The sequence below is a fragment of the Acanthopagrus latus genome, chromosome 3, assembly GCF_904848185.1.
Source record: "Acanthopagrus latus isolate v.2019 chromosome 3, fAcaLat1.1, whole genome shotgun sequence".
Taxonomy (NCBI): Eukaryota; Metazoa; Chordata; class Actinopteri; order Spariformes; family Sparidae; genus Acanthopagrus; species Acanthopagrus latus.
The window spans coordinates 17,513,160-17,527,709 of NC_051041.1; the positions used below are offsets into that span (position 1 = coordinate 17,513,160).

The 14,550-nt window shown below is 44.6% G+C and overlaps 1 protein-coding gene across 1 annotated transcript; it reads left to right on the forward strand.

Moving 5' to 3' along the window:
* The first annotated feature begins 9,556 nt into the window (after nucleotides 1-9,556).
* dlx6a (distal-less homeobox 6a) lies at nucleotides 9,557-13,910 on the forward strand. Its single transcript, XM_037092066.1, has 3 exons — nucleotides 9,557-10,975; nucleotides 11,656-11,849; nucleotides 12,075-13,910. Exons 1-3 carry the CDS (start codon nucleotides 10,669-10,671, stop codon nucleotides 12,312-12,314), a joined length of 741 nt encoding a protein of 246 aa, XP_036947961.1. The 5' UTR covers nucleotides 9,557-10,668; the 3' UTR covers nucleotides 12,315-13,910.
* Nucleotides 13,911-14,550: the final 640 nt, after the last annotated feature.

Consider the following 14,550-nt stretch of genomic DNA (forward strand, 5'->3'; position numbering starts at 1 on the left):
TTTACAGTGATAGTAATAACAATAGAGCAGACAGAGACAGCAGCAGCATCATAATGAACTGATGGCTGATCAGAGTGATCGATCAGTCGACGTGTTAGTGCTCCACATGCAGGACGTCAGCAGAACACTTCCTCGCCTCTAACATGGAAATTGCATTAAGACAACATGTTAAACTGATTCCTGCTAAGTGCATGTGCGGGCAGCGGAGTCCGCTAAACAGGGAAAAGACAAAAATGACAGGGATTTCACCGCCGAGCCCCTCCAGCAGGCCGCTGACACATGAGTGAGGGGGAGAGAGGAGAGGGAGGGAGGGAGGAAAAAAAGAGTAGACAACCAATTTGAGAGTAATGCAACTAAAAACTGACAAGTGTAATTTCATCCATCTGGGCCGATGTGTAAAAAGCGCTGCTCCGAACATTCCCCATGATTCCCCCTGATTGATCTTCCCCTGGTCTGAAACACCTATTATTAGCCACGAGCCTAATAGCACCAGGATGGCTCAGCGCTCTCCCAGGGGCCAATTCTCCGGTCATCTGCCCCTCACTCACCACAGCTGTGGAAACCAACCGGGGAGAGGGGGGAGGGAGGGAGGAGGAGGAGGAGGAGATGGAGCTGCCAAGAGGGGGCTGGAGGCGTGTACCTATAGAGGGAGTAGGGTGGGGGGGGTAAGGAGGTGCGGGGTTAGGGAGAGGGAGCGAGGTTGAGGGGAGAGGAAGAGAGGGGTAGAGTGGATATGAAGAGGAGTGTGGAGAGGAAGAGAGGGGGGACCAGCGGCTGGACATGGAGGGAGGGAGAGAGGGAGGGAGGCGGGGGAGAGACAGTGGAGGGGAGAGACAGGGAGACAAAGAGAGGGGGAGAAGTTAGTCATGAGCGTTTTCTGTTAAATCAATTTGTCGCTAACATCAGGCAGCAGATTCACTCTTTTAATTATTCAGAGAGGGACGTGACGCCCGGAGGCTCCAGGTGAGGAGGCCCGGAGGCTCCAGGTGAGGAGGTCCGGAGGCTCCAGGTGAGGAGGCCCGGAGGCTCCAGGTGAGGAGGTCCGGAGGCTCCAGGTGAGGAGGCCCAAGGCTCCAGGTGAGGAGGTCCGGAGGCTCCAGGTGAGGAGGCCCGGAGGCTCCAGGTGAGGAGGCCCAAGGCTCCAGGTGAGGAGGCCCAAGGCTCCAGGTGAGGAGGCTGAGTTCACGTGCTCACAGGCCACCAGAGATCAGTGAGCTCGTCTAGATCCAATCAAACTGCGGACACAGTGTTTCAGGTGTGACGATGCAACATGATGACGCGTCTTCTTCTTCTTCTTCTTCTTCTTCTTCTTCTTCTTCTTCTTCTTCTTCTGTTGTTGGTCTATTTAAAGGTGCACTGTGTCATTTTTTGGAAGACAATATAATCAGAGAACATTTTAATTGATTTATTATTTTCATGACTGAATGAACGCATTATTGTATAAATGACAAATCATTTATTCACTGATGGAAAATATATTGATCAAATAAATATTTCTGTTTACATATTGTAAATATTTAGTTTCTGTGTTTAATTTTATTTTCCAAGCCTACACAGTGCACCTTTAAGTTTTTAATTATTATATGATAAATAAGTAAATAAGTATTTATTATTTATAATAAATATTTATAGGACCCTGTTAGCATTTATACTCAGTATATAAACATTTAATAAATGGTTTATAATGTAGTTTGAATCAGATGTAAATGTTAGAATGTATTTATCAACAACAGAAAGACTTCCTGTGGAGGCTGAATGAACTGAAAATGAAGGACAGTATATTAGGTCTTATTATTATTATTATTATTATTATTATTATTATTATTATTATTATTATTGTTGTTGTTGTTGTTGTTGTTGTTGTTGTTGTTGTCATTATTGTTATTATGGTCTTAATGTGTGGAACACATTGTCCTCATCAGATTGCTTGTTTGGTCCAACCAGCAGCCCAAAGACTCTTTTTTTTTTAAAGAAAATTAGAGATAATTAGCAGATCATTATATTTAGGAAGCTGGAAAAAGCAAATGTTTGATATTTTTGCTTTAGAAATTGCAGAAATTATTAGTAATTTATCAAAATATCTGGCATCTCTTTCGTGGATTTAACAATTAATTGTTGCAGCTTCACAAAATATTTTATCCGCTGTGGAAAGTGATTGTTGACAAATAATGAAACGTCCTTATATCTGCTCACAGCTGCATTACAGTGACACAAACCGTTTATTAAATATCTGTGTGTGATAATAAATGCTAAATAATGGGACTTTCTGTGAAATGTTGCCAATTAAATGAAGAAATTAACACATTTTTCATAGAAATGAAGAGAAGTGACTGACACCTGAAATCGCTCTTTGACTCACTCACAGATCCATTTTAACAAAAGACTTCTCTCGTGGTCCAGAACCCAGAAACATCACCACGAAGCCCAAGGTCAGATGTCAACAGTAAGAAAGTTTGCAGCATGAAGCCGGGTGAGAAATGCTGATTGCTGTCTGGCTCTTTTGGCTGATTCTGCGATGGATTAAGGTCAGAAGTCATCTGTTAATCGGCCCTTCAGCCTCTTTGATTGAGTGAGCCCTCAGGTGAGGCGTAATGCATTTTCAAGGGCAATGGTGACAATAATTGGCTCCCTTCACTTCACCAAAATGGACCAAGTCCTAAAAAATCTCTCCACTCCAATCTGACAGTTCAGAGCAAATGAAAATAAAGGCTCGGAGGGCTTTCCAGCCAACAAATTAATAACTATGATATTATGAGTCTGGCTGTAGACGTGATCCTTCGGCCAAATCACTAAGCTGATCTCTGATCTGTGGTGTGTTAACTTAGTGGACTCTGGACGGTCCAGCGTCCCACAGCAGTTTGTACATTTCTCTAAGAAAACTCATGTTTGGATTTCCAAGTGATGTTTTTATAGTTTGATTCATGAATGAAGAGTTTCTGATTTTCAGAGTGAAACATTTGTGATGAAGCTGCAGGTCAGTGACTCTCCGAGGCATTTTACATTAATACAAATAATCTTAATGTTTAATCTTATTTCTCAACATTTGGATACACATAGTGTATCCTAAATAATCCTGTGACATCATTTAAGACTTTTAAAATGTAGATTTTAGCTTGTCTATAAAATAAAACCCTCACAGAACTCTTCTGTAATTTTCTCTTCTCCTCATATTTTTTCTACATGTTTGTATTTTTCGGTATTATTTCTAAGACTGGCTACAATAATTAGATGAATGTAATGATGATTGTTATGATGATATTAGCAGCAGCAGCAGCAACAACACAATAAACCTCAAGAGCCCGCTAATAATGATAATGATAAGAGTAATAATGACAATAATGATGATGGTGATGATGATGAAGGTGAGAGCTGCAGCTCAACAAATGAATAACCATTTTTTCTTTTCACACAGGCTGTTTCTGAGTGCAACATGTATAATATATATAAATGTGCACAACAGCTGCTTTGGTCGCTTTAATATTATTTTGCAGCATGGAACTGAATTGTGGAAGAAATAAAACCTTTTGATAATGAGATCTGTTCTTGTTCTTTTGTTGAAGCAGATCATCTGTCAGGTCTTTGCACTTTTGCACCTGAAGAAGAAAGTTTCTCTCTTTTGTCTTCAGTGCAGAAATGCACAGAATCAGAATAGAAGTCTATTCTGATTAGCAGATTAGCAAATAGCAGTCTCTCCCCAGCTGAACACATCATTTACTCAGCCAGTCCAACTTTCTCTCTGTGTGCAAGACGATGACTAAAGAGCGCAGAGCAGACAGACCTGAACCAAAACCCAGCCTGATCTGAAATGCAGTTTCAGGTAGGTGTGTCTACCGCTGCAGCAGACAAAGGTCCCCAGCTATCACCTGACTCCTCCGGCCCACAGCTCCTGAGAACCCGAGCAGCGTCTGAGAACGACAAGTGCTCGCCCACCTCACCACGTCTCACCAGGTGTGACTCCCTTTCTCTTCACCTTCTTTACACTCCAGTTCACACCGCTCTGCTCTTAGATTTCAACCTCTTTTATTTTGCAGTCAGTGTTGGCTATTGTGTGCAGCACTTCCTCCAGCAGGGCATTCATTCCTATATGAGAACCAGGACTGTTCCTGCTGGAGCACACACACACACACACACACACACACACACACACACACACACACACACACACACACACACACACACACACACACACACAGTGTTTGGTTATTAGTGTGTACTGTTTTGTTCATGTTTATCCTGTATAGTATGTACTCTTATGTTGTGTGGTGCCAGTTTGAAGCGTGCAGAGCTGCGTTCTCTCTCTCTGTTTATTTGTCTTTTATGAGGTTCATCTGGTTGCATTTGCAGATGAGCCTCTTAATTGGTCAGCAGTGGTTTTATTTATCCACCATATGCTCCACATTTTAAAGCCTCACTTTCATTATTATCCTATAAAGATTATATATATAAGTTTACTCAGGTTGATCCCATTAGAGTGTGTTGACATGAGTCCACGCAGACCTCAGAGAGCATATAACTCAGTTTATAATAAGATGCATGTTACAGGACACATGTGAGATGTGTGGGCCTGATGAGCTTCATTTGTTTCTCACATATTCAGGAGAAACATCCTTTTATCCCCTCGCACACGCACCAAGCCTCATTTACAATCCAGACAATTTTAATCACCACCAATTCCCAAACGACAAACACAATTTATCACATCCCTTCTTGCGTTTTCTCTATAATCCAGTGTTTCTGGTGTCATGTCTCCATCCATCAGGCTCCATGCAGCGTTTTAAACCACCTGCCTGCTCGGACACAGACAGAACCCCCTCCACCTCCTCCTCCACCTCCTCCTCCACCTCCTCCTCCACCTCCTCCTGTATACTGATGATGGCCTCTCTGCAGGATCCGTCTGTGTCACTGATAAATAATCCCCAGATTACAGATAATTATGCTCCCATAACGAAAAAAAAAGAAGAAGAATGAGCCCGACGGAGGCCTTTAAATATCCTCCACCCTGACACCATGTGCCCGTTTTTAAACGTCGTGCATTAATATTTTCTGTCGTGTAAACATTTTAAAATATATTCGTAATTCTTAATTTTAGTGTTTTGACGCATTTGAAAGATACAAAGAAGATTTCAACAACGAACTGGTGATGCAACATTTATTATTATTATTATTATTATTATTATTATTAATAATAATAATAATAATAATAATAATAATAATAATAATAATAATAATAATAATAATAATAATGGAGGTCTGGTGTATTGTATTATTGTGTGTGTTGCCAGGTTTCCTTCTCTCTGACACGTTTCTGTTCGTTTGCCAAACGGTTTAATATCTCTGGATTTTGCTTAATGCTCCTCGTTGTCAAGTCTTTCTTAATTTCAGCCTCTCTGTCTCTCTCTCTGTCTCTCTCTCTGTCTCTCTCTCTGTCTCTCTCTCTGTCTCTCTGTCACGGCGGATGAAAAGGCGCTCTAATTATTCCAGGAGGTTGCAGTGAAATAAATGATTGCCTTTGAAGAACAGGCCCGGGCCTCGGACTACATTAGAAGCCAAGCATGTGATTTGCAACTGTTGAAGTAAAAAGCGTCTCTGCTGCTGCTGCTGCTGCTGCTGCTGCTGCTGCAGGACGACAGGATAAAAAACAAAACACCGGGGAAATGAGGAGGTTGGATTCTCGGCAAAAAGAAAATGGTATCTTTGTTTGCTCCCCTTTGTTTATCAGGGGATTCTTTCTCGTTTTTCCCCCTTTTTTTTTATTTTTTCTTCTCCATTTTTTACTAATTCATTTCAATGGCTTTCAAACTGGAAAATGGAAATGTTGCTCCTGCCCTCTATTTCAGCGCCAGCGTCCTGGCAACAGAGCAATTTTCTATCATCAGGGATAAACGGCATCGAACAGTACATTCTGATAAAAAAGAGCCCATGATTGCTGGCCTTCCTGTCTGTCATCTATCGACCAAATCCTCTCCTTCAAGACCGACCACTGTGCTGTCAGACCTAATAATGTCGCGTATTAAGTCGAGAGAGGGAGAGGGGGGGGTGGGTGGTGGGGGGCAATGCAAACGCCTCTCTCACTATAGTCTTATTTGTCACCAACATAAAATTCAGATCAACTTTTTGAGCTGCAGCTTCTTTTGTTAGCGGCTTCTCGTCCAGAGCGCGTCCAGCGTCACCGGGCCGGAGCTGATGAAACAACCGAGCTGTGTCGATGAAACAAATAAAGCAAATTAAAATCTTTCTATTTTCCTCCTCAGACGTTTCTCTCTGCACTGTCTTAATAATATCGGTAATGTGTCCAGAAATCCGCGGCTAATCTGCCCATTTCTGCTGTTTTCGTTCATATTCTGCGTTTCGTGGCTGGATTTCAGCTCCAGCGGCCTCGTTCTCCTCTCACCGCCTCTAAACAAAACGATAAAATATGTAAAAACCATATGCCCGGTGCAGGAAACCGAACAACGCAATCACTCAGGTGGAGCTAAATATGCAGCGAGAGAAAGGCGACAAGAGAAACAAGCGGTCTTAATTAGGACGGAGTGGGACCAGTGCAGCTCCATCCGTGCCAAATCCAATCCATTAAGTCCGTGAGAGGCTGTGAAGACTCACTGGTGCAGGCCTTCTGCTTATTTGTGGTCATTTAGCTCCCACTAACCATCACGCTACTCTGGATCCATCCGAGGCGAAGGCCCTCGCCTGCACCTGGGGGCCATGCATATGCCAATTTTTCTATTTACTGGAGAGATAATGCGATCCTAATTTATGATGCAAAACTTATTGTAAACAGTCGCCTGCCCGCCAGCGCGCGGTTTTCTTTATGACAAAACCGCACTAATGTTTCTTGGTGTAGTTGCACGCTTTTCTCTCTTTTTTTTTTTTTTACAACACACATCAAAGCTGTGCATAAGTGGGTTTGCATTAGCTCGCCGTGCGCAATTTACGTGCGTAAAACCGGCGCGCCACTATTTGGGCACGGGTGAATTCGACTGGAGCATTAAAGGCTGATCGGCGATCGTTTTGGGGGGGCTTGTGTGTGTGTGTGTGTGTGTGTGTGTGTGTGTGTGTGTGTGTGTGTGTGTGTGTGTGTGTGTGTGTGTGTGTGTCCCTCTGAATCCAGCTACTATGAACCGTGTTCTCCTAGCAGCTGCCTGCATGTGCAGAGATGGAGGCCCGTCGTCGCCTGGCTGTCTGTGCTGCTCCACTGGCTTTTGCGTTGTGGAGACTTGGAAGGGGAGACATGTTGTTTAAGCGGCTCCTGGTCCCTCTCTCTCTCTCTCTCTCTCTCTCTCTCTCTCTCTCTCTCTCTCTCTCTCTCTCTCTCTCTCTCGCTCTCTCTCTTCTGCAGTGACACAAGCCTCAGCGTCCACAGCCGTCCGGGTCCCCGAGCAGCCAAGCAGAGGTGGCTTTCCATGCGAGCCGGTCGATAGCTGTTAGAGGGACCCGACCGCAAACGCGACAATTATGACCTGTGTCTCTGTGGACCTTGACGCTCAGATATGATTAACACATGTGGCCAGATGTAGCGGTGTTAAAAGAGACACACAGTCAGAGAGAGAAGAGAGGAGGCTGGTTATATTTTATCTTTTTTTTTAAAAAATTATCTAATCCGTGTGCGTAAAGGAGTTTATCAGGGCCGAAATATCTCCTCTCCCGCCTCATAATATTCAGACTGACAGTGACCGTGTTAACCGTTGAATGACGGCAGGTTGCACCTACAGCGCGATGTAAAATGGTCTCAGTCTTCCTGCATCAGACGGTGGATGTCGGGGAAATCCCAGGCCTGGAGTGATTTTAGAGAGTCATTCATCAGCGTTTATAAGACAGCTGGAAATAAAGACCACTTCTGTTAAACCACCACGGCCATTGATTGTGCTGAAGGTCAATCATCTACTTAGGGACAAAGTGATTTCTAGATTTGCGGCTGAACGCTGTTCAGTTTTTGTGATTGACATTTTTTTGTGATAATATAAAATCGTTTCTCTCCAGGAACAAGGCTGTGAACTGCTAATAGGGGGCAGGGAGGCATGATGCGTAAAATAAAAAACAATCTGTCCGGTGATCACATCCGCACAGGCCCGTGGATCCTCCGCGCGCCTTTACAATTAGACACAGTTGTCAGCGTCTTACAGATTCTCAGGAGCGGCCAGGTCGAGTGTGTCATGTTCTCTCTGCTCCAACACATCCGCTCTTTCACCACTTCACTTAATCTCAGGGAGCCTCCGAACACGCCTGCGGGACACCGAGACTTTAACATCACCCGCACTGGACTGGTTATCCCGCAACTTAATAATCCTGCGGTGGCACACACACTCACACACACACACACACACACACATACACACACGCATAGAATAAAGACGTCTCATCCAATCTATCCTGGAGATTTTACCCCGCGGGAGGAAACATCACCGCAATAAAAAAAAAAAAAAAAGAAGAAGAAGAAGAAAAGCGTGCATGTCTTTGTAGCTGCTCTCAAAGGGCGATTAGAGAAGATATAGGATCTGGTTTCTCTTCTGCGTGTCCAAGTGGAACGCGGGCAGGGAATTGGCCACTATGTCAGACCACTGAGGGGTGACCAGAGGTGTGCTGCTCTCTCCTGCACGGGCTCTGCGTGCGTGGCCGCGCCGCCACCGCTGTGCGTAAAGACACGGAACTATCAGAGGTAGAAACATCAATCAGGAAGAAGCTCTTACCTGCAGCCCAACAGAAGCTCCGCGAATTATTATTATTTTAAATCTAGTTTTAAAATGATCTGAGTGCGGGAGGAAAGAAACGCAGTCCGTGTGGATGCCTCGCAGCTTCAGTCCCGCTGCCTCTGTGGCTCCTCTCTTGGTCCGCTGCTGTAAAAATGATTACCCGGCTGGGTTGTGCACTTTTTAAATCCCCACAAAGTAAATAACAACCGTAGCTGACGATAATAGCAAGGTACCAAGTTCCTGTTACAGAAAAGGAGAAAATTGAAACTAAACGCTGCATTTAGACAACCATTTTTGATAAGAGGATAATTGAGGCGACACTGGCGTATAATTAGGGGATAATTTATGCTATATCCACTTTTATTCCACCCTCCCAAAATAAATCCAGTCCATAATCATTACAGGCGAATTGTTCTTAATTTTATAGCTGCAATTTGAGTAAAGTGTGGCCGCTAATCAAATAGGTTTTCGTAGTAACTTGATTGCAACCATAATTATTTTTCGTCTCCTCTCTTTTTTTTTCTCGTCGTTTTTGGGGGGTGGGGGGGTGAACACGATGAAATGCGGCGAAAAAACTGTGGTGGAAACATGATTTGAATACGTATCGCGGAAAGAGAATTTTTATTCTTTATTTGCGAATCGAACAACGCAGCCCTCAGAGGCAAACTGTATAATTTACATATATTGAGGACCCTATCAAGCCTCATATTACAAGAGGGATAAAAGACACTGTCAGTTTATCTCCGTATCCACCCTTCTATCTGCAAAATAACCTATTGTACCTCAGGCATATTGTTATTTGATGTGTCACATGTGCTGGATTTTGAATTGTCTGAAGATCCTTAATCATATGGTCAGTAGCCCCCAGGAGGAATGAGCAGTTATAATATATGTTACTCTCAAGGCGGAGAGGGGGGTGGGGGTGCTCAGAGAGGGGGGCTGCTCATTAGGAGGCATCAGAGCAAAGACTGCACTGCAGAGCAGGAAAACTTATTAAGAATATGCGCAAAAATACGTGCAAAAGTTGTGATTCGTGCAGCCGGAGGCCTCTGTCACCTGTGTCAGGAGTTTCCTTGATGCAAACCAGATCACCTCTCCGGCGTTAATAAGAATAATCTCTAAAAAATAAAATATATCCAACTGTTTGTTTATTTTGGGGATTGTTCCGCTCTCATTTGTAAATGTTTATAAATTTGATTAGAATGTGTTTATCCCTCCAAACGACGACAGATGACGTGTGAAGATGGATATCTTGTGAATTATTTATAAAGTCGTTCGGTTTGGAAGTCACTTTCGACTTTTATTTTCTCTAAAGAGATGTTTGTGTGATGCTTTTCTATAAGTCATTAATGCCTGTGGAGAGGAGGAGTTAAACGCAGAGATAAAGAAAGAGGCACGTATAGACTGCCGGCTCCTCTGGCTGGGAATCAAAGTGCGCTATATGTCGCGCGTCGCGCGTAATTTGGACTGAAAAAGAAAAGAAAAAATGAGATCGACTTCCAAAAAGAGCTGTTGTGTAGCTCGTCTGTAGGAATTATGCAGCGTCTTTTCCCACCATATATTATTTCCCCCCATAGCTGCGGTGGGAGCTGGTAAGGTGGGTTAACTCCAGCTCAAGTCTCCGTGAAGCGCAGAGCACTGATGACGTTGGGTTGGATGACCAATCGGGAGGCGCTGCCCTTTGGAGACAAACCATTTTACTTGTAGTGTCTGCATCAAGTCTGGAAGCAAGGGCTCAATTTTAACAGAATCCACCTAAAAATCTCTCCCTTAACTTATGCCTACCTTCCGGCACTTTGAGTGAGAATATCACAGGACGAGAGGGGGGAAATAAAGACGCCTCTGGAAAATTCGGGTGTTTAATAGGACAATATCTGCGCGCGGTGGAGAGGGGGAGAGAGACAACAGCACAGCGAGAGAGAGAAAAACCGATTTGGTCTTGAGAGAGAGGGGGGTGAGTGCTCTCAAGGCAGAAAATTCGATGATGACCATGACTACGATGGCTGACGGTCTGGAGGCTCAGGACTCGTCCAAGTCTGCTTTCATGGAGTTTGGGCAGCAGTCGCACTCACAGCAGAGCTCCCCGTCGATGGCCAGCGGCCACTACCCGCTGCACTGTCTCCACTCCGGCTCACACGCTCACCACCAGCACGACAACAGCCCGTACACCGGGACCAACACCTACAACAGGTCGTTACCCTACCCCTACGTGAGCCACCCGCACCACAGCCCGTACCTGCCATCCTATCACAACAACACGGGAGGACAGACAAGGTTAGACGGCACAGGTAAGAGACCCGCATTTGGAGAAGAAATAAAAAGACGCGACGTTTCGTGTCCGTCTCCCCTCCGGCGCTCCTTCTTCTAACTCGGCTGGCCCTCCTCTGTGGGGGATCGAACCGGGGTCTCGTGCCCAAGCCAGCGCGCGGCCACTCCAGAAATTCGGACGGATGGTCTTTGAAGCGTAGGTTGGCGATTACCGCCGGAGAGGAAACCCGTGCGTAAATGGCACCGGGCAGCTCGAGCTGCAGCCTGTTCTCAGCCTGGTTTTTCTGTCCGCTCCGTTTCCAGCAAAACCTTGTTTTAATGCCCGGGGTGTGATCATGACGACCGCGCAGTCCTCACCCAACTACTCGTGAAAATTAGGCAGCCCGCACGCCTCGAATGTTGTAATTAGCATTTAATTGACATGTCATTACCAGCAATATCCTAAATATGACAGCGTATGAGGATTGTGGCTGCCGCCGCGTTTAACGGCAGTGTGAGACCGGCAGCGTTCACCAGGAGGAATTCCTCAGTTTTATTATTAGTATTATTATTTGTATTTTTCACACTGTTTCGATCTGAATTTATCTCCATCTTGCAGGATTTATGAATCTATTTTTTGACAGCAGTGTGTCCAGGCAGCGCAGCAGGGGGGACATGCGGAGGCTTTTCTGAATAATAACATTGCTTGTTTTTGTTGCAGAGCAGCAGAAAACGACGGTGATTGAAAACGGGGAAATTCGATTTAATGGGAAAGGAAAGAAGATTCGCAAACCTCGGACAATTTATTCCAGTTTGCAGCTTCAAGCACTCAACCACCGTTTCCAGCAAACACAGTACCTCGCTTTACCGGAGCGCGCCGAGCTGGCCGCCTCTCTAGGACTGACACAGACGCAGGTACGAGGAGGAGGTCTCACTCTGGAGCTTTTCTGTCTGAGCTCTTTGAAATCATGCTGCACAATTATAGAATATATTATTATGATTTCTTCTTCTGTGTTTTTGGATGTTTTTTTGTGTGGGGGGTCTCATCTCATCTCATCTCATCTCATCTCATCTCATCTCACACACGCCTATTTATCCACACGTGCTCCACTAATTACGCGCGCGCTCTCTCCCCCGCAGGTAAAGATTTGGTTCCAGAACAAAAGGTCAAAGTTCAAGAAGCTGCTCAAGCAAGGCGGCAACGTGCACGAGACCGACGCCATCCCGGGCTCCATGTCTCTGTCCCCGCGCTCCCCGACCATCCCTCCGATCTGGGACGTCTCGGCCTCTTCCAAAGGAGTAAACATGCCGGCCAACAGCTACATGCCCGGCTACTCTCACTGGTACTCCTCCCCACATCAGGACTCGATGCAGAGATAGACTGACGAGGGGGGCCTCCTCTCTCCCGGATCTCCGCCATGCAGTTTCCAACGTAGCCTACAATTTGTGTCAGCGCACAGACTGGATGCTGAAGGATAAAAAAACACTGCAGCCAAGCCTCGGTGTGATGACACGAACAAGGGAACTAACCTTTTTTTTTTTTTCTTTTTTTTTTTCTTTTTTTACATGGCTGTTCAGTTCAGTGAGCTCGCATCTTTGTTATATTTCATTCATGTCAACATCTGAACGTCAATATACCAAATATGATGTGGACAGAAACAGAGAGAGAGAGAAACACACCTGAACCTGTCAGCCACGCTGGACTCCTCCTGACTGCTCTCCTTCTTCTTTTCTTTCTTTTTTTTTTTCTTTTCTTTTTTTTTTTTTTTTTTTTTTGGTTGTTTCTCCAACATGCAAAACCAAGCAAATTGTCTGTCTGTAAATATAATCTGCGATTTTAGTTGTACATACACTTTTTATGTTTTGTCAGATTGAGTAAATCGTGACTCAAAACAGAAGCCTGCTGTTGCATGATTTCCACAGGAAAAAAGAGAGAGAGAGAGGAGTGAACGAGGCCCCTTTAATGCTTCATATTGGGCCAACATCACACCATCACAGGCCTATTTCCCGTCCCCCTGGTGCGCACAAGCTTCTTCCAGACACCGTGAACATAAGCTGATGACACAGCGCTCAGTGAAAAGCTCCATTTCACCCGAGTAAACATTTTAAATAAATCCAAAAAAGGCGCCCAGTGGCTGATGGAGACGGTATATAGACTGATCAAAATGCACTCAACACCGGAGGAAATGAACTTACCCTGCCCCGCTGCTGCCTACATTCACCTCCAAAGACATTTGCTCCAGGTCCAGCTCATCTTGTCATTTCACCCCCAATTATTAGAAGTATTGACAAAATGTTTTCTCCCTTCTCTCCGTCCTAATGCAGGCCGTTAAATGCCAAGCTCCGCGGGATCGATGTTGAACAAAGCAGCCAGCTGCAGCGGCGTTCAATATGAAGGAGATATTTGGGACAATTTGTGGGTTTTTATCCAAGTGAGGCTTTTTTTTCCATTCTCATAAATGCAGGCATAATTAGGGTAATTTTTGATGTAGCCCGCTGATTACAGCGTTTTTACCGTCAAAGATAATTACCTGTAATTTTCTACCACTTTTAATACTAAAAGGCATCTTTATTTGGATTTGAGGTAGCACAGATGGAACAAAGGGGAAAATTATTCGGTTATTCATATACAAATTGCCGAGAAGAGTGAGCGCTCGGGATATTATCTGAAATTATAACGCTGAAAAGCTTCATGCAGCTGTCAAGTCGCGGATGTCCCACTGGCGCACATTCAGCCTACCTGGGGGCCCCCCCACAGCAGAGTGGGGGCCCCTGTGCTGCTCCTGGGCCATGTGCACCCAGCTCTGATGTGCAGGCTGCAGGGAGCCCGAGCAGCGCCGGAGTAAACATCAACAGAGCTCATAAATACACGCTCAGCTCCGAGAAGTGACGCGTCTCATCCAAACCAAAAGAAAAAAGCCTTTGATGAGCTGAATCACTCTGAAGAGAGAGACAGAGATAGATAGATAGATAGATAGATAGATAGATAGATAGATAGATAGATAGATAGATAGATAGATAGATAGATAGATAGATAGATAGATAGATAGATAGATAGATAGATAGAAAATGCAGCAGAGTGACAGATCAGGGGGAGGAGATGCAGAGAGGGACGTGTCACTTCTTGTTGTGTGAAGCAGTAGCTGATGCACTATATATATATATATATATATATATATATATATATATATATATATATATATATATATATATATATATATATATATATATATACATATACATATGCAGGCTTCTGATATAAACGCTCCTACAGCACCTGACAAGATTTCACACAGCACCACATTAACTACATACCTCTCTGCGCACATCCACCATCCAAACACCAACAAATAACAGAATGAATCAGGTTTGAAGAAAAAGCAGCAGCTCCTTCCGTTTCTCTGCCGACTCCAGGTTTTCAGCCAAGCGCGCCACAGCCTCCTCCAAGACCAGGAGCGGCCACAGGACAGGGAACATGAGACTCATCCTTACCTTCCTCCGCTCCTCCACAACACCGAGTAACCAAAAAACGCACCGCGCTCTTTAACTGCTGCTGGTTGAATAAGCAAATCCAGGTGGGAAAGTGTTTGCACACCCCGGTAAGCTCTTATATATT